We start from the raw sequence: 18,928 nt of genomic DNA on the forward strand, positions 1-18,928 counted from the left end.
CAATAACAAGTTGGACAAGACAAATAAGTTGGGTTAGCTATGAGTTAGTTAGTTGTAACCTCTAAGTTAGAAAATTACAACAAAAAAGAAGAAAAGTCATTAGTAGTATATACTATATACCAATGGGCATCAGTTAGGTGTGCATGTATATAATGTGGGTTGCTAGTAATATGGAGATTAGGTACACTGCAACTCGAAAACAAAGCAAGTAGCTAGTAATATTCAAAATGAATGGTACAACGAACCTAGCTAAGCAAAGTCAAGAAACAAAGAATTGACCAAATTAGTTAGATATTTTTCAAAGTTATTTCTTTTATATGAAAAATAAGTTAAGAAAAGTCTTCTTTCAAACTGTAACCCAATTTATTAAGAAAAAGAAAATAAGAAAACTTACTATCTAGAACGGTCAATGCCTTGATGGGTCTAAACAAAATGATCTACCGCCGCAACTGACAACATAGTCAGTTGCACAATTGACTTATCGATACATATATTTCGAACTTACAATGTCTAAATCAATTAACAACTGCTTGATATCATCTAATAGTAGTACGCTTTACCCTATAAAATATTAATGACCAATAAGTTACTCCCTCCGTCCCTTAATACTCGCACCGTTTTGACTGGACAAGTTTGCCAATGCACAACTTTGACCACCAATATCTTTAACTACATATCATAAAAACTTATAAAAATATTAATATTTTAAAAATATATATTGAGATGAAGCCAACAAAATATTATATACTAACATTTGTTTTCATATACTATAAATAAAATAGGGTTAAAAAGAATTATGTGAATAGTGCAAAAAGTCAAACGGTGCGAATATTAAGGGATAGAAGGAGTATATTTCTCTTTGAAAATATGTTTAATATTATGGTCTATAGTATAACCAAGTAAAATATCATTGAGGAGGGCCATGGCTTAATAGATATTTATCCAAGTTGGGTCCAATTTGCATGGGGAATAATAAATTAAATATACTCCTAGGTTAATTAAGAGTATGTTTCGGAAGTGATAGAGAAAGCAAGAAATAGCAGCCACTAATGAGCAGAGCAAAAGTAATGGGTGTTTGGCTATTGGGAATAATGAGAAGACCCGGGCCAAGTGTGAGCACATTACAATTTACAACTAGGCAAAAGACGGGTTCAAAAAACAACCACACAAACAACAAGTAATATGACTTGGATTTTATCTCTTTATTCAAAGTGTGAATTCAATTGTGTTTGAGTATATCTTGTTAATATGAAATCACGTGTGGATAACATAACAGGGAACTATGGTTCATAAACAGCTAGCCAGAGCCACACTTAAATGGGGTTGCCTCTCTTTCACATGCCTATGGTTCCCTTCCTATTTCCTCATCTCACATTCTCACATGCTTTGCTTTCTTTCTATCTTTCCATCCTTTTGACAAGCCGACTTTTTTTTTTTTTTTTTTTTATAATATAAATCCACGTTTCGTTCCTGATTTAACACTTTACTGATTAACTTATTATATTCATTTGTAGTGTTGTTCATATATCGAGTCAGAATAAACCTTAAACGAAATCATGTATAGTTATTTGGATATAAAGTCTAATTAATGTCCAAATTAACCCAGAAAATCATGTGAAAAACGCATTAGGAACTCATAATATGCTCAGAATAAGATAGAGGGCAGAATCAATTTTCGGTGTCTCAAAACTGAACTGCCCAACTGATTTTATAGGGATTAGTGAATAAAATCAGATATTCAAAATCAAAACGGAAGTGGAAATCATGGAACCGTTTTCGTAATAAATGCGACAGTTACGTTTTTAATTTAAGAATGTGGAGTGAGCTACGTAACTGAACGGTCTCATAATAACTGGACCGTCTGTTACGACTTGGCCCAAAAAGAAGGCCCCACCACACCGCACACGTGCCACGATCCGGCCGATGGCGGTGCGCATGTGGGGATTCCCTTCCTAACCCAACACTTCCCTATCTTTAAACACTTCAAGAAGTAAACAACACTTCCCTATATTTAAACAAGGAGAAAAGTTCATTTTCTTTCCATGTACGTAGGACAAAACCCTTTTCTTTAAATACTCCACTTGAAAATGCTACTTTTCATTTCCACCAATGTGAGACTTTTTCACAATATGATAAAACTCTTTCTTTGCATTGTTTCCAACACGATCGAGTTAAGTTGAACTCAAGATGCATCATGTGTTGTGATTTGAACATGATATTCAATGTTTGGACGAGTGAACCTAATAATTATCGGTAAAGTCGATTTTAGTATGATGTAGTTAATTCTTGTCAGTATTTAGTATCGTCTAAAATTAACATTTTGGGTAGGAGTGAGTAGTAGAACTAACAAGGCACATGTAGTGTAGATTTTGTCATCCAATCTCGACTCAAAAAAAACAAGCGAGCCTAGCGGGTCTTTATTTGGGCTCAATTAATTAGTAGGTTGTCGACTTATCATACTATGTTGTTCTTGTTGATTTTATACACGAATGAGATTAATTAGGAGAACATGGTCATTTATGGATCACATGGTTAAATAAAAAATAGTTTTTTATATTAAATTAAGTGTATCATGAATTAATCTAAAAATAAATTTTGGACAATCTTTGGCATGGCCTAGAGTGTAATTGTTTGTTGGGTGGGGGTGTGAACAATTCCATATTTCCATCCCAACCCTAGCTAATTGAAGAAACAAGGGATTATTGTTTGATTTGGATGGTTGCTTCCTTGCTTGGATGTAATCAAGAAATAAAGGAACACTTGGTTGGTCGCATCTTAGGATGGTTTCCTAAGTATACTACATATTATTATCCTATCCTCCTAACCTAATTAATCCAGTTCTTTGAATTCCTCCTTAATTAGTACATAATATTCCGATCAAATCAAAGAAATTAGGCTAATTGTGTGCCCTTAATAATGTGCATTAATTCATGAAGTAAGTTTCGGATCGAACTTTAGGGTTGTTGTAAAAGTAATCTACACATAACATCAAGCAAATAATCTTGTTCACATATGGTGGTTGATCGATCTGTTTGATTTAAATGCCTATGAAGAAAAGATGAAAGGTTGAGGGGGGGGAGTATTAGGATTCAAGAATTATGCTGAAAAAATTAGTGTACCACTTGGGTTGTAAAACCCTTGTTTAGTTACGCAAGAATGCATCGTAAAAAGATCCGTATTTATATGAGAATATCCCATCTTTGGTCTTGGTCAATTTGATCCATTATAAGTCTATATAAAAGTAGTTGATATAATTTTATTTAGAGATTGTATAATTTTACCAAATACTAATAGACGAGTAATGTTTTGAGTGTTATAATTCATTAACTACTCGTTATTTATTGTGAGATACATGTGAATTTGCTAAAAGCTAAGTCCAGTCCAGTTCTGCTCAGCTAAAAAGAACAATGTCTAATAGGTAAGAAGAACTCTGTACCGAAGTCTTCTAGAATGATCACTGGTCTGATGGATGGAAATGGGTGGGATTTGGATCGGGTGGAGCATCACCCGCATCCATCACCCGCTTTCATCCGCTCCACCCGGTCCATCCGTCACCCGCTTTACTCATCACCCGCATTCCGTCCATCCATCACCCGCGGGTGAACCGGGTGGATCGGGTGATATTCGGGTGAAAACTATTAACCACTACAAATTCACCACCTAAGAATATGCATAATAATTAACCCAAAAAAAAATTCTTATATACCTACATTTACTACCGAAACATATAATTGTTTCTCGTCATGCATAACTTGTAACCCAAAAAAATTAAACAAACACTAACTTTGATAAATAATGGATTTACTAACACATTTTTATGTTTAAAACAAAAATAAAAATAAAATATATAAAATAAATGGGTGATGGATCGGGTGATAAAACGGGTGGTGGGTCGGGTGATGGATGAAAAAACATCACCCGCATCCGACCCGCACCCATCACCCGCTTTTCATCCATTTATTTCGAGTTTTCATCCGTTTAATTAGAGCGGGTGACCGGGTTATTGGATCATCCACTGGATATTTCCAGAGTGGAGATGGGGAGAACTTTTCTTATGACTAAAAGATCACAGATCCGAGGGCTCACGATTTGTTTGTGTTTGGGAGTAGAGATTTTCTTAGAGTCTTGTGTTGATTTGCCTAATAGTTGGGCCCACTGAGTTGGTGTGCACTATGTTGGGTAGTGGATGGGTCATTAGGTCATATGGTATTTTTTTCTGGGCCTTTGTTGGTTGATAGCACAAATGGCGTAAGAGACATCATTAAGATTGGGCTTAGCCCATAGGCAAGAATGGCCAACGTGGACATATGGGCCTTTGCTTTGGGAAGAAACGCCAGATGCCTTGGAATTTTTGGTAGTTTGACACCTTGAACGACTAGAAAAGTTGAAGGCAGCTAGATTTCTTCCAAGACGTGCGTTTTTTTTTTTGTAACTTGTGAGGCCGTGATTACTTCATCTGATGATCAGGTGTAGTCGTGTAGACATCGTGCTGTGGCTCGTTGTGGTGGTTCGACAATCTATGGGTAAGACCGTAAGACACCGTTGAAGTTTTATAACATATGTGTTGTCAAGAATGTCAACTTGTTACTGTATATTATTTCATCTTCACTTATCAAATTCCGATACAGAAAGAGGGTCAATATACTTAGATTTCCTAGTACCGAATATTTGTTATGGGTTGTATAGTTAATTAACACGACTTTTGTGTTATAGCTAGATTATTGATTGTTAAAGTTGTTTTTTTCTTTTTTGTATTATCATTAATTAATCAAAATAAAGTCTATCCAACAATTTCGGCAAAGTTAATAGCCGCTTTAACAAATTAATTGTTGTTGTAAGTAAATAAATGCATTGAAAATGGTACGAAACAACATAAAGGACTTCCTAGATATCAAATATGTTAACATATACAGAGTAATTCTTAAGCAATTAAGTCCAATAAAACACTGGAACCATTTTTTTTATTACCATGATTTATTGCAAAGGATGATGATAAAGGTCGCAAGTTGCGACGACATTTAATTGTCGCAATCTTACGTGTCAGAGTTTAATGGGTACATATAGGCGCCACGTAGGCTATGCATTATCATAATATTTTTACTATCAATGCAATATTTTTACTATGAAAATATGTAAATAAGGTAATCGATATAAAGAAGGAAACAAATTAGAATATTAAGGTTTTCCTACATTTTTTTGTAACATGTATTTCAGATTATATAAGTTAAATATTTTAGTTTCCATTTTAAATCATGACACATAAGTATGCCATGTAATCATTGTGACACGGCTTAAAGGTCGCATGTTGCGACCTTTATCATTTTCGTATTGTGCAAATATTCAATTCAAATGTGTATCTTCTTCTCATTATCACAAACCACAATATATAAGCATACAAAGAATCTCACACAACTTAGAAAGCTATCGACTTTACTGTATAAGCTAAATCAATCAATTAGAAGTCTTAAAATTATTATTCTTACAACTCCCCAAAAATATATCGACTCAATATATAAAGTACATTTACCGAGTAATATCGTAACAAAATTTGAAAAATAATATGGCAATGCCTATTATTCCTATCATTAATTCATTATAGATGTTTAGCAATGTTGTCTACATGAAATGAAAAATGGTTAGTGGAGTCATAAACTCATAATATTGGGAGTCGACTGGTATCATTTGCGGAAACACACAGATCTCTCCTCACTTTCTTCTTCTTTCATTTCCCCTTAGTTTCTCTCTCTAACACAGACAGATCTTTCTCTCTCCTCTGGTTGTTCATCACCCAAGAACCCTCGCTTTCAGGAGGGAGGGTTCACACTTCCCTATTTCTCATTCGGAGATCTACTCACTCGCTCATTAAACCATGGCTGCCGCCGCTAATGCTCCTATCGTCATGAAGGAAGTCCTTACGGTAAACTCCTCCTCATTCCCTAATTAAGCTTCAATTTCTCAATTTATTCATCGTTTTTGTTGTTTCGTTTAATCAATTCGAGTTTTGAAGTTGAACCCTAGTGATTTTGTGGTTTTTGCTTTGCTTAGGTTATGTGTCGGATCTACTCAGATCTTTGCCGAGATTTAGCATTTTTGTTTGATTCGAACTTTGTTTTATTGGCTTTGGCCTAGATGTGATCGGAAATTCAGTTAAATTTTAGTCGATAGATTGGAGTGAAGTTAGGTTGGGTTCATTTTGTTGGAAATTGCAAAATTTGGGCTGTTGGTTAGGTTTGCTCATTGATTTTGATCAGTACGCTGTAGTTAAGTAAACTCACGAGGAATTTCAGCTATTTTGTTAATGTTGGACTGAAGTTGAGTTGTGGAAATGTATTGGAATTTTAAAATTGATGCAGTTTGGTTTACTCGGTTTTAAAATATGATATACTCCAGAGTATAAATCAGTAAATTAGGATGAGTTGGTGTATTTTTTTGAAACTTACTACTTCTGATACTATAATTTAGTAAAATTAGGGTGATTGTATAGTTTTATGAAGCGGGATTGAAGCTGAGATTTTAATTATTATTTTTTTGTAATTTTTGTTTGGAATATGCAGCTTCCAAGCGTAGGGATCAATCAACAGTTCATCACTTTTACGCATGTAACTATGGAATCAGACAAGTACATTTGCGTGAGAGAGACTTCGCCGCAGAATAGCGTTGTTATTATTGATATGAACTTGCCAAATCAACCTTTGCGACGTCCCATCACTGCCGATTCTGCTTTGATGAATCCTAACTCCAGAATTCTTGCCCTTAAAGGTAGGGTTAATTTTCATATGCTCTTTTTTCAGCAGATTGTTTACAGAGAACTGGGACATATATTTTTAAATTTGAAGGTTACTTGCATGTTTAATTGCCCGTGACCTTTGTCTTGTCTGATATGTCATATTTGATGGTTGAATTGTTCATTTTGGGATAACTTATTGCTTCTATTGATGACCTTATTTATGTTTTGCCTCCTACTATCGTGTTAGGTTTTGAATTAACTTTGTACGATGTTTTTAAATTGTTTCGTTTCTCAATGTTGTTTCTTATATCATCAGATCAACCCAAGTTAATTTATGTGCTCTAAATTATGATTTCTTTGGTATGTCTGTTTAAGTTACTAGTAATAAGTTCATAACAATTCTGCCAGTGCATTTGGGGAAGGAGGGGGTTTGGAATGTTGTCTGATTTTCGATTTTTTAAATGAAGCTCAACTTCCGGGAACTACTCAGGATCACCTTCAGATTTTCAATATTGAAGCAAAAGCGAAGATAAAGTCCCATCAAATGCCTGAGATGGTATGCTGCTAGTTGATTGTTTGCTTTTTTGATCTGGAGAAGTTAATGTAGTCTAATGGTGTTTTCTCTTTAGGTTGTCTTCTGGAAATGGATTACCCCTAAAATGTTAGGCCTTGTAACACAGACATCAGTTTACCACTGGTCAATCGAAGGCAAGACTTTTTGCTCACAGAAAATTACTGTTTCTTTGGTCATATTTCCCTCACTGCAATAATTTAAAAAACTGCGTGTTATGTTTAGGTGATTCTGAGCCTGTAAAAATGTTCGAGCGGACTGCAAATCTTACAAACAATCAAATAATCAATTACCGTTGTGATCCTTCTGAGAAATGGTTGGTTCTGATTGGAATTGCTCCTGGCGCTCCTGAGGTTGGACTTACCTTATTTATAGTCTTTTGCCACTGTTGGTATATTAAAGGTCACATTATGGGGGCGGTTCTTTCTTTAATAACACTACATTGTACCAATTATTTCTTAAGTACATACGATGGTCGATGCATTATAGGATTTATAGCTGAAGTGAAATGATCCACCCATCATTTTAAGTTTAATAATCCACCCATCATTGCAGGCATACCATTAAAAGTTATTTACAAGTGGTCAGCCATTTTGAAAACATATAATGTTTATTTAATATAACAGTTTCATTCAGCACTCTAACAGTGTGGTTGGTAACTTCACTTTAATTAGGAAAACTAAGTTAAATTGTAGAATTGTACGAGTTCCTCAATTTTACCATATTTGTTTATTTGGAGAGAAAACTATGTGATTGTGTGGAAATCCTTTTAGTTACAATTAGGCTATTTAGGTTTCTGTAGTTTTTCTTTCAAAATCAGTGGAAAACTAGGGAAATCATAAAATCTCTTATTAATTTCAATAGTTTTTCTCATTAAACTAACCAAACATTGGAAAACTAGGTAATATTTTACTTTTCAATAGCTTTTCTCATTAAACAATCAAACAAGTGAACACCAGCAATTTCTTTAATTTTTCTTTTCCATAAATTTCACCACTAATTGTGTTCCCAAACACAATGTAAATGTTTTGTTGTACTATTGTTACAAGTCAAGTGGCCTCCCTTCACCTGATGGTATAATTGATTACTTACCTTATCTTATTGTAGAGGCCGCAATTGGTTAAGGGAAACATGCAGCTGTTTTCAGTGGACCAACAGCGTAGTCAAGCTCTTGAAGCTCATGCAGCATCGTTTGCACAATTTAAGGTTTGCATCTATTTCTCTTAAAAGAATATTCCTATCTATTTTCTCAGTCAATTACTGTTATTGACCCCCCCCCACCCTTCTTTATTACTCACCGGTTTCCGTATTTTGTGTAGGTTCCTGGAAACGAAAATTCATCGACTCTTATTGCGTTTGCCAGCAAGACGTCTAACGCTGGACAAGTTACTTCAAAATTGCATGTCATCGAGCTTGGTGCCCAGCCTGGTATGGTTTTTATCCAGTTTTGTTTTGTTTTATCGCAGACCTTTTCATGCTTGCCAATCACTAGTTCTGGATCTGGAATAGTAAAAGGGTTTTATCGAGATATATGTTTTGTTTCAATGGTTGGTACTTTTTAAAGTATTTTAATTGTAGCCATAACAGAAGTTAGACAAAGGATTGAGTTTTGCATTGTTGCTAGGCATTTGCCAAAATCTCTCTTTCCTTTGTTGGGGGGTTGCATTTTCTTGGTTGATTGCTTGTCTAGAAATTCAATTGATGTTCTGTTCGTAATTTTCGCACTTTAATTATTGGATTATTTGTTTGACAAATATTCTCAGGGAAACCCGGATTTAGTAAGAAACAAGCTGATCTTTTCTTCCCGCCTGATTTTGCGGATGATTTTCCTGTGTCAATGCAGGTAACTTCAGTGTGTTCTCTTTATTTTGCTGCATGTAAAGTCAATAGGTAATTATATTAACCACTTGTGTTTTGTGTTTGACAGATATCACAGAAGTATGGTTTGATATATGTTATCACAAAGCTTGGGCTTCTGTTTGTATACGATCTGGAGACAGCTAGTGCAGTTTACAGAAACAGGATTAGTCCTGATCCAATATTTTTGACATCTGAAGCATCCTCAGTTGGTGGATTTTATGCTGTCAATAGACGCGGTCAGGTGTTGTTAGCTACTGTAAACGAAGCATCAATTGTGCCATTTGTTAGTGGCCAGGTAGGATTTTAAATTACTTGTTTTCTCAGTGTAATAAGCAAAAACACGACTTTCCCAATTGACGTTTTCTTGGTGCTTTGCAGCTTAACAATTTGGAGCTTGCAGTTAATCTTGCAAAGCGAGGAAACCTTCCTGGTGCAGAAAACTTGGTAAGTATTAGTCAGTGTTTAAAAAAGCGCGCTTAAAGCACGCTTAAGCCCTGAAGCTCGAATCTCTAGGGCAAAACGCTTAATTAGGACTGAGCGAAGCTCTTGTGATTAAGCCCGCCGAAGCGCGCTTAAGCGCATGAAGCCCGCGAAGTGCAAAAAGCACGCTTTGGGCGCTTCATTGAAATTCTTTTTTTTTATTATTATTATTTTATGTTGAAAGCTTTTTTATATGTTGTTATTGTGTTTTGGACCACTCCCTATTAATCCTTTACAATAGAAAGTATACCAACAGCCCAAAAAAGAAGAAAAGAGAAGACAACCGTCACAACAGCCAACCGTAGCTTCTAGCTTCTGGATAAACACTATGTTATATGCTTTATTTTTGTTAAAGCAAGGAGTAATATGTTTTTGTTAAAGCAAGGAGTAATATATTTTTGGAAGCAAATCTGATGTTTATATATTTTTGTGGTTATTTTAGTAAGATATATATTCATAATAGTAAAAAATTTTAATTCTTAAAAAGTGCGCTTCACTTCGATGAAGCCCGCGCCTTGCGCTTGCGCTTTGCGCTTAAGCTCTAGGACTCATATCGCTTTAGTGCGCTTTGCACTTTTTTATACACTGGTATTAGTTCTTAATTTATCCATTCAACTATTCCCAGTATTTGTCTGTTCAGTTGCTTAGATGTAATTGATCCACTCTGCTATGACCAACGTAATTTTTGGTTTAGCCGTTTAGGAATGTGAGCCATTTCATTTGTGTTTTTCTTTGATACTATACATTTTTAATGACCTTTCCTTGTAAACAAACCTGGTTTTAGGTTAATCTAATGTGATTTAAATCATTTTTTGTTGATATTTATGTTACTAACTGCAGCACACTTGTCAATACTATCAGGAAGGAATTAATTGTTGTAGGGTAGGCTTGTGGGTGAGATGGGAGGATGGATAGGCTTTATTATCTGTTATTAAACATCTAGCAAGTCTTTGAATGTTTCCCCATGTTAACATGAATATCAATGACCCAAAACTTCATTTTTTGTGGTATGCACAAAATGACCGCAAGATCCTCTATTCCATACTATTATTGTTATCATTAATAGCGAAGCCCCCAAACAATCATTTTATACAATTGAGAATTCTACATTTTGGAAGTTGTGATTTTATTGGAAAACTCCATTGATCTGTAGCAAGCTTACCGATTTCTCTCTTTTTTGTTCAGGTTGTCCAGCGATTCCAGGAATTATTTGCTCAGACAAAGTACAAAGAGGCAGCTGAGCTTGCTGCAGAATCTCCACAAGGCATTTTGCGTACTCCTGATACCGTTGCTAAGTTTCAGGTTTCTCAAAAATTCTTCTTACTAGTATTTTTTCTTAAACGCAAAGGCACTTATTTCTCTTTGGTGGAAAAAATATCGTGTGGATTGGGGGGGGGGGGGGGGGGGGCAATGGACTGAATCGTCTGTGCCTTTCTGAATTGGAATTTATTCTGTGAATGAGTGGCTCAATTTTTTGTGAGGTTTGTTTTATTGTGTTGCATCTCGTAATTCTTTGTCTTGTTATTATTACTGTTTGCAGAGTGTTCCTGTTCAATCTGGGCAAACACCACCATTGTTGCAATACTTTGGAACATTGCTAACCAGAGGAAAACTCAATGCCTTTGAGTCACTGGAATTATCTAGACTGGTTGTTAATCAGAATAAAAAGAATCTATTAGAGAATTGGTTGGCAGAGGACAAGCTTGAATGTAGTGAGGAGCTTGGAGATCTTGTGAAGGTATACTTACTTGTTTGATCCTCTGGTTCGTCATCTGATATTTATTTATTCCTGCTGTCTTTGAGGCAATGTCCTGTGCCTTTCTGATATCCTATTTTTCTATATACGCAGACAGTTGATACTGACCTTGCTCTCAAAATATACATCAAAGCTAGAGCGACTCCGAAAGTTGTAGCGGCATTTGCCGAGAGGAGAGAGTTCGACAAGATTTTGATATATTCAAAGCAGGTTTGCTCACAATCTTTGTACAAGTAATGTAGAAAATCTTGAGTGTTGGCCTTGAGATTCTTTTGGTGCCTTGTTAAAACAAACTTTACATATTAATACAATACGGAGTTTAGGACACTTGCGTTTCTCAGTCAGTCAGTGTTCCGTCTATCTTATATATGTGTCTGTCATGTGATGTCTACATGGGAGAAATGCTGGTTATATTATTTTAGTATTCGATGCTGATTATCAGTTCCATCGCGCAGGTCGGATACACGCCTGATTATTTGTTCCTCTTGCAAACCATTTTGCGGACTGACCCTCAGGTAATGTACCCATTGGGAGGTGGTTGTCCAGTGAGTGAGAGATGAAGATCAATGTAGGATCTAATATTTGCAATTGTATTGACAGGGAGCTGTTAATTTTGCTTTGATGCTGTCTCAAATGGAGGGAGGATGCCCTATTGATTACAATACTATCACAGACCTGTTCCTTCAGGTGCTTTATATGTATCTAATTTTCAAGCACATATTTGTTGTTGATTCTGAATATCAGATGATGATTCGCATTTGTTATAGAATCTGCTTAGCCTTTTATTTATTTATTTATTTGAGTGATAGTTGCCTACTTTGACTGTGTTTTCTGTTGTCAAATCGTTATAACTTATCAGTGCCAAAAGGATGATAAGATTTCCTTTATTTTATCAGAGAAATTTGATTCGGGAGGCAACAGCGTTTTTGCTAGATGTGCTCAAGCCCAATTTACCAGAACATGGTCATCTCCAAACCAAAGTGAGAAATTTTGTTTTATGTACACTCTTGTAAAATCTTATTTGTTATTTGCATCCATTTGTTTGCTCACACAACCTTAAATTCAGGTATTGGAAATAAATCTTGTAACATTTCCCAATGTTGCGGAAGCAATCTTAGCTAATGGCATGTTCAGCCATTATGATCGTCCCCGAATTGCACAACTTTGTGAAAAGGCTGGCCAGTATTTGCAAGCCCTCAAGGTAACATATGTTCTCTTTTATGGGCAGCATTTCTTGTTATCTTTTGATTATTTCTTGGACTAAACGCCTCTCAATATGCAGCATTACACTGAGTTGCCGGATGTGAAGCGTGTCATAGTCAATACCCATGCCATTGAGCCACAGGTTCGGTAACCTTGTTTTTCAGTGACTGGGTTTATGGATGCTTGTTTCATTGCCTCTAAGTATGTATTTATATTCAGGCACTTGTAGAATTCTTTGGAACACTTTCTAAGGAATGGGCCCTTGAATGTATGAAAGATCTTTTGCTTGTTAATCTCAGAGGCAATCTGCAGATTATTGTTCAGGTATATGTTATTCCTTATCTCTCTGCCTTTAATCCTTTGCTTTAAGGGGTCTGACACACTGACATGTTGATGTGCAGGTTGCCAAAGAATATTGTGAGCAGTTGGGCGTTGATGGTTGCATGAAGCTGTTTGAGCAGTTCAAATCTTATGAAGGATTATATTTCTTCTTGGGCTCATATCTGAGTTCTAGGTATTGTCTAGCCTTGACAATCTAGATCGATACAATTTTGTATTATTTCTTTGAGCACATTTTCTAATGTGATCATCTTGTTTTGACAGCGAGGATCCAGAAATCCATTTTAAGTATATTGAAGCTGCAGCTAAAACTGGGCAAATTAAGGAAGTGGAACGAGTAACTCGTGAGTCGAATTTCTACGATCCTGAGAAAACAAAGAATTTCTTGATGGAAGCCAAGCTTCCAGATGCAAGACCTCTGATAAACGTATGTGACCGTTTTGGGTTTGTACCGGATCTTACTCACTACCTATACAGGAACAATATGCTCCGCTACATTGAAGGATATGTTCAGAAGGTAGGCCATTTTGACTCCATAAGTTAGGAATACGGAACATTCATCTTAAGCATGCATGATCTCATAATGATTCTTGAGTTCTGTACTTTTGTTCAATAGGTCAACCCTTCAAATGCTCCTCTAGTTGTAGGGCAGCTGCTAGATGATGAATGCCCTGAAGATTTTATTAAAGGCCTCATTCTCTCTGTGCGATCTCTTCTTCCTGTAGAGCCTCTTGTGGAGGAATGTGAGAAGAGGTGGGGCAGGCCTCTTTTTATTCTGTAACCCTTTCCTTTAGTTGCATTTGTGTAAGTCTGCTAATTTTATCTTCCTAAACAGGAACCGCCTGCGCTTGCTCACCCAGTTCCTGGAGCACCTTGTTAGTGAGGGGAGCACTGATGTGCATGTTCACAATGCTCTTGGTAAAATCATTATTGACAGCAATAACAACCCAGAGCACTTCCTCACGACCAATCCATACTATGATTCCCGTGTTGTGGGTAAATATTGCGAGAAAAGGGACCCTACTCTCGCTGTTGTTGCGTATAGGCGAGGACAATGTGACGACGAGCTTATTATTGTCACAAATAAGAACTCTTTATTCAAATTGCAGGCCAGGTTGGTTTCAGTTTTAACCTTGCACAAATGGTTATTCTTACCTCAATGGAGAAGTCGAGGAAAATGGTTATTACAACTTTTCTAATTGGTGCTTGTTTTTACTAATCCTGCGATTATGTGTCTTTTCAGATACGTTGTGGAGAGAATGGAAGGTGATCTCTGGGAGAAGGTCCTCACTTCTGAGAATGAGTACAGGAGGCAATTAATAGATCAAGTTGTTTCAACTGCTCTGCCGGAAAGCAAGAGTCCCGAGCAGGTTTCTGCTGCTGTTAAGGCCTTTATGACCGCTGATCTTCCCCATGAGTTGATTGAACTTCTTGAAAAGATTGTGCTTCAAAACTCTGCTTTCAGTGGAAACTTTAATTTGCAAAATCTGCTTATCTTAACTGCTATTAAAGCAGATCCTTCTAGAGTTATGGATTACATCAATAGGTTGGACAACTTTGATGGACCTGCAGTTGGTGAAGTGGCTGTAGAAGCACAGTTGTATGAGGAAGCATTTGCAATCTTTAAAAAATTCAACTTAAATGTTCAGGCAGTGAATGTCCTACTTGACAACATCCGCAACATTGACCGGGCTGTGGAGTTTGCGTTCCGTGTTGAAGAGGATTCTGTGTGGAGTGAGGTTGCAAAGGCCCAACTCAGGGAAGGTCTAGTCAGTGATGCAATAGAGTCATTTATCCGAGCTGAGGATTCCACCCATTTCTTGGAAGTTATTAAAGCTTCTGAGGATGCAGATGTTTACCATGACTTGGTGAAGTATCTGTTGATGGTTAGGCAGAAGGTCAAGGAGCCCAGAGTTGACAGTGAACTTATATACGCTTACGCCAAGATTGATAGACTCAGTGAAATTGAGGAGTTCATTCTTATGCCCAATGTTGCCAATCTTCAACATGTTGGAGACCGTCTGTATGATGAAGCCTTATATGAGGCGGCAAAGATTATATATGCATTCATTTCTAACTGGGCTAAGCTTGCGGTCACTTTGGTGAAGTTGAAACAGTTCCAAGGTGCTGTAGATGCAGCTCGCAAGGCTAACAGTGCAAAGACATGGAAGGAAGTTTGTTTTGCTTGTGTAGATGCTGAGGAATTTCGGTTGGCTCAGATATGTGGTCTTAATGTCATCATACAGGTAGTGTAGTTACTACTTGTGTCTTATCTATTTGTTCAATAATGTTTCAAAAGGTCTTGCGCGCACAAGTGTACAATAAATTTATTGTACACCAAGATAACTTTTATGCAGTTTTTCGTAACTTTAACCTATTTTTCTGTAACTTTTATATTGTAAAATTAAAAAGTTGAGAGATAAACATTTTAAAGGGTTAAGTGATTAATTTATACATTATTAGTGATTTTGAAGAAATAATTTTTTATTCAAATGAAAAATTTATCATTAAAAAATAGATAACTTTTACATATATAAATGTAACTTTAAAGCATTTTAAGTCAACTTCTACTTCGGTGTACAATATTTATTGTACACCCATTGTAAATAAGAATTTGTGATAACGTTTTCGCTGACAAATCTCATTTGATTTGTACATATACTATTTTCTCAATTGTGAATCCTTGCTATAGGTTGATGATTTGGAAGAGGTTAGTGAATACTATCAAAACAGGGGATGCTTTAACGAGCTCATCTCCCTTATGGAAAGTGGATTGGGACTGGAACGTGCACACATGGGTATCTTCACCGAATTGGGGGTTCTCTATGCTAGATACCGCCCTGAGAAGCTCATGGAACATATCAAATTGTTCTCAACCCGTCTTAACATACCTAAGCTGATTAGGGCTTGCGATGAACAACAGCACTGGAAGGAGCTTACTTATTTGTATATTCAGTATGATGAGTATGACAATGCTGCCACCACTGTGATGAATCATTCTCCAGAAGCATGGGATCACATGCAATTTAAAGACATTATTGTTAAGGTTGCAAATGTGGAGCTTTACTACAAGGCAGTACACTTCTACTTGCAAGAACATCCTGATCTTATTAATGATGTACTTAATGTTCTTGCACTTCGTGTGGACCATACACGTGTTGTGGACATCATGAGAAAGGTGCCGCTTGCTCCTGTCCTTTATTTAGATTAAGGTTGGTATTTTTTGTTATATTAATCTAATGTCATTTACTGTGATATTACAGGCTGGTCAACTTCCCCTTGTGAAGCCATATATGGTAGCTGTCCAAAGCAATAATGTATCTGCTGTGAATGAAGCGTTGAATGAGATATATCTTGAGGAAGAAGACTATGACCGGCTTCGTGAATCCATTGACTTGCATGATAACTTTGACCAGATAGGTCTTGCCCAGAAGGTAGAATTGTCGACTGTATCTTGACTTCATATAGTATCTTTATTTTAAAGACATTGCTTCAACCAGTGGTCTGATAAATGGTTCAAACAGGTGGAGAAACATGAGTTGCTAGAGATGAGGCGTATTGCGGCTTATATATACAAGAAGGCCAACAGATGGAAGCAGTCCATCTCACTGTCAAAGAAAGACAGTCTTTACAAGGATGCAATGGAGACCGCTTCTCAGTCTGGTGATCGTGAACTTGCTGAGGAGTTGCTGGTATACTTCATTGAGCAGGTATAGATCATTTGCTTATTTTTCAGTGATGAGCGTTGCCCGGAAGAAAGCTCAAGTGATTTTTCATTAATTGTTATCTTTTTTCTGACGTGTTTATGGTGGTGCCCAATGTCTTTGCAGGGAAAGAAAGAGTGTTTTGCATCATGTCTTTTTGTTTGTTACGATTTAATCAGAGCTGATGTTGCATTGGAGCTCGCTTGGTTGAACAACATGATGGACTTTGCCTTCCCATACTTATTACAGGTCAGTAAAGAAACCCCTGTTCTGTATTTTACTCTAGACGTTGGCTACTACTTTAGTTTCACTCATACTTTTTGTTCTTGTACCCTATTTCTCCTCTACAGTTTATTCGAGAGTACACAGGCAAGGTGGATGAGTTGATCAAAGCCAGACTTGAAGCTCAAAAAGAGGTTAAAGCGAAAGAAACAGAGGAGAAAGACATGGTTGCTCAGCAGGTATGGTTTAAGAAGATGCCTTGACGTTTTAAACGACTCTGGTTTTGAGTATGCTTCATTGTTTCTTATGTTTGTTTTAATCCTTTTCATTGACGTTTCCTTTGTTTTCCCCCCTTTAAATATTGTGCAGAATATGTATGCACAGTTGCTCCCTCTTGCTTTACCGGCACCACCAATGCCTGGAATGGGAGGTGGAATGGGTGGCGGTTATGCTCCACCTCATCCTATGGGCAACATGGGCATGCCTCCGATGCCTGCTTATGGCATGCCTCCAATGGGCTCGTACTAAAAATATCGATTCATCCAAGTAATATGAGATTATAGGTGCTAGAAGATTTTGCAAACTTGCTGTCTGTGCTTGCGGCATTATCAATATTTCTTGTAGCTGGGTTATTGAGGTGAAGGTTTCTGGGTTGTCAAGGTGAAGTTTCTGGCGTCTTGCGTTGGGGATTTCTGTGGTTTGTGTATCCTCTAATTAGCAGTAGGATTTGTGGATATGTCTTTTCATTTCCTATTCTTTATTTAGCCGAGACAGTTTTTTTAAACTTTGGGTAGTACAGGACTCTGGGTTGTTCATTAGGTTACCCTCGTATGTTTTATAGTGCTGGCTTGTTGACATTTTCGAATCTTGTGGATTTTGTTGTGCAAGTGGCAGATTTGCCATTGTGTATAGGTTATATAGGTCATGGAATTTAATGTTGAACAATTTGGTTTATAAATATGATAATCATCTGATAGTTTCCATTTGTAAGCTGCAATGTACGGGGCAAACAGATGTTTCTGTACTTCTTTTTGATATTTTTTTTTTCAAGTAGTCAGGTGATTATATTTTCTTTTGGCAAGCTTTGATGGTTAATTCGTATCACACGATATAAATGATGCAATGTGTGTTTTACCCGTAATTAGAACACAAGGTTTAAATGATACAATGCGTGTCTTATATTTTAAAAACATGTACGATAACTCATTACATTACATTAAAAAATACTAAAAATAAGAGTAGATGAAAGTCTGGGTAATTTAGTTATTTTTTATGCACATGAACTCCGCAAGAAGTGTCTTATATAGTGGAGAGTTTCTTTGTTATGGTAACAAATGAACAAACTTTATGCAATTTAATTTCTTCAAAACATGATTGGAATGAATGAAAAGGATATCATTTGGTAATGAATAAAAGCATGATTTCTTTCCTTTTGAGACATCAAAGTTAGCATATCCGTTACTAGGCAGTAGCATTACTAGCATATGAGTCAATCATCAATACTCATACCCATCACAAAACACAGCCATGGCTCAGCGTTTCCTCTCGTACTCTACCCTTTTTGTAGCCATCCTCTTAATTATCCTTCTACATTACTTTGGCCGTATAGAACCATTAGTGGCTTCGCTTTCCACCAACGATCACGAGACACGAAGAATTCGAAACATTTGCAGTGAAACCTTGGAGCCATTCGAATGTTTCAAGTGCATAACTGCAGACCCAAGTAGAGATTCCAATGATACCCCTGAACTCATACATTCTCTTTTGTACTGCTTGTATTCTGAGGCCAATGGTGCTCATGTTAATGCAGATCTCCTATCTCAGAATGCAACTATTCCAATTCTGAAAAACAAACTTTCTAGGTGTTCTTCATTATTGTTTGATGCTGCAAATCTTGCAGTGGATGCAATGTCATCTATGGAGAGTAACAAGTATGTACAAGCATGGGATTTCTCCAAAACTGCAAGAAGATCAATATTTGGATGTGCTAAACAGTTTCTTGGAGAAACTAACCCCACTATTCCATCTTCTGTACTTCAGCATATGATCCCTGCGAAACACCTCTA

General features: G+C 36.6%; 1 protein-coding gene across 1 annotated transcript; it reads left to right on the plus strand.

Annotated features, from left to right (window-relative positions):
* The first annotated feature begins 5,662 nt into the window (after positions 1–5,662).
* On the plus strand, positions 5,663–17,852 carry LOC110794526 (clathrin heavy chain 1). The gene is made up of 30 exons (XM_021999502.2): positions 5,663–5,917; positions 6,555–6,759; positions 7,195–7,283; positions 7,357–7,435; positions 7,524–7,651; positions 8,406–8,504; positions 8,618–8,726; positions 9,062–9,141; positions 9,226–9,453; positions 9,537–9,602; positions 10,824–10,940; positions 11,179–11,376; positions 11,488–11,604; positions 11,850–11,909; positions 11,995–12,081; positions 12,291–12,374; positions 12,461–12,595; positions 12,677–12,739; positions 12,817–12,921; positions 12,999–13,111; positions 13,201–13,453; positions 13,553–13,689; positions 13,772–14,050; positions 14,180–15,182; positions 15,629–16,114; positions 16,200–16,370; positions 16,461–16,646; positions 16,767–16,889; positions 16,991–17,101; positions 17,232–17,852. The coding sequence occupies exons 1-30, from the start codon at positions 5,870–5,872 to the stop codon at positions 17,388–17,390; spliced, it is 5,118 nt and encodes a 1,705-aa protein (XP_021855194.1). The 5' UTR covers positions 5,663–5,869; the 3' UTR covers positions 17,391–17,852.
* Positions 17,853–18,928: the final 1,076 nt, after the last annotated feature.

This window comes from Spinacia oleracea, chromosome 1, assembly GCF_020520425.1.
Source record: "Spinacia oleracea cultivar Varoflay chromosome 1, BTI_SOV_V1, whole genome shotgun sequence".
NCBI lineage: Eukaryota > Viridiplantae > Streptophyta > Magnoliopsida > Caryophyllales > Amaranthaceae > Spinacia > Spinacia oleracea.

Excerpts from the sequence above, each read along its gene's own strand:
- LOC110794526 (XM_021999502.2), top strand. The coding sequence starts at position 5,870 with ATGGCTGCCGCCGCTAATGCTCCTATCGTCATGAAGGAAGTCCTTACG. Across the intron at positions 6,760-7,194 it reads CAGAATTCTTGCCCTTAAAG|CTCAACTTCCGGGAACTACT; the intron begins GTAGGGTTAATT and ends TTTTAAATGAAG. Across the intron at positions 9,142-9,225 it reads ATTTTCCTGTGTCAATGCAG|ATATCACAGAAGTATGGTTT; the intron begins GTAACTTCAGTG and ends TGTGTTTGACAG.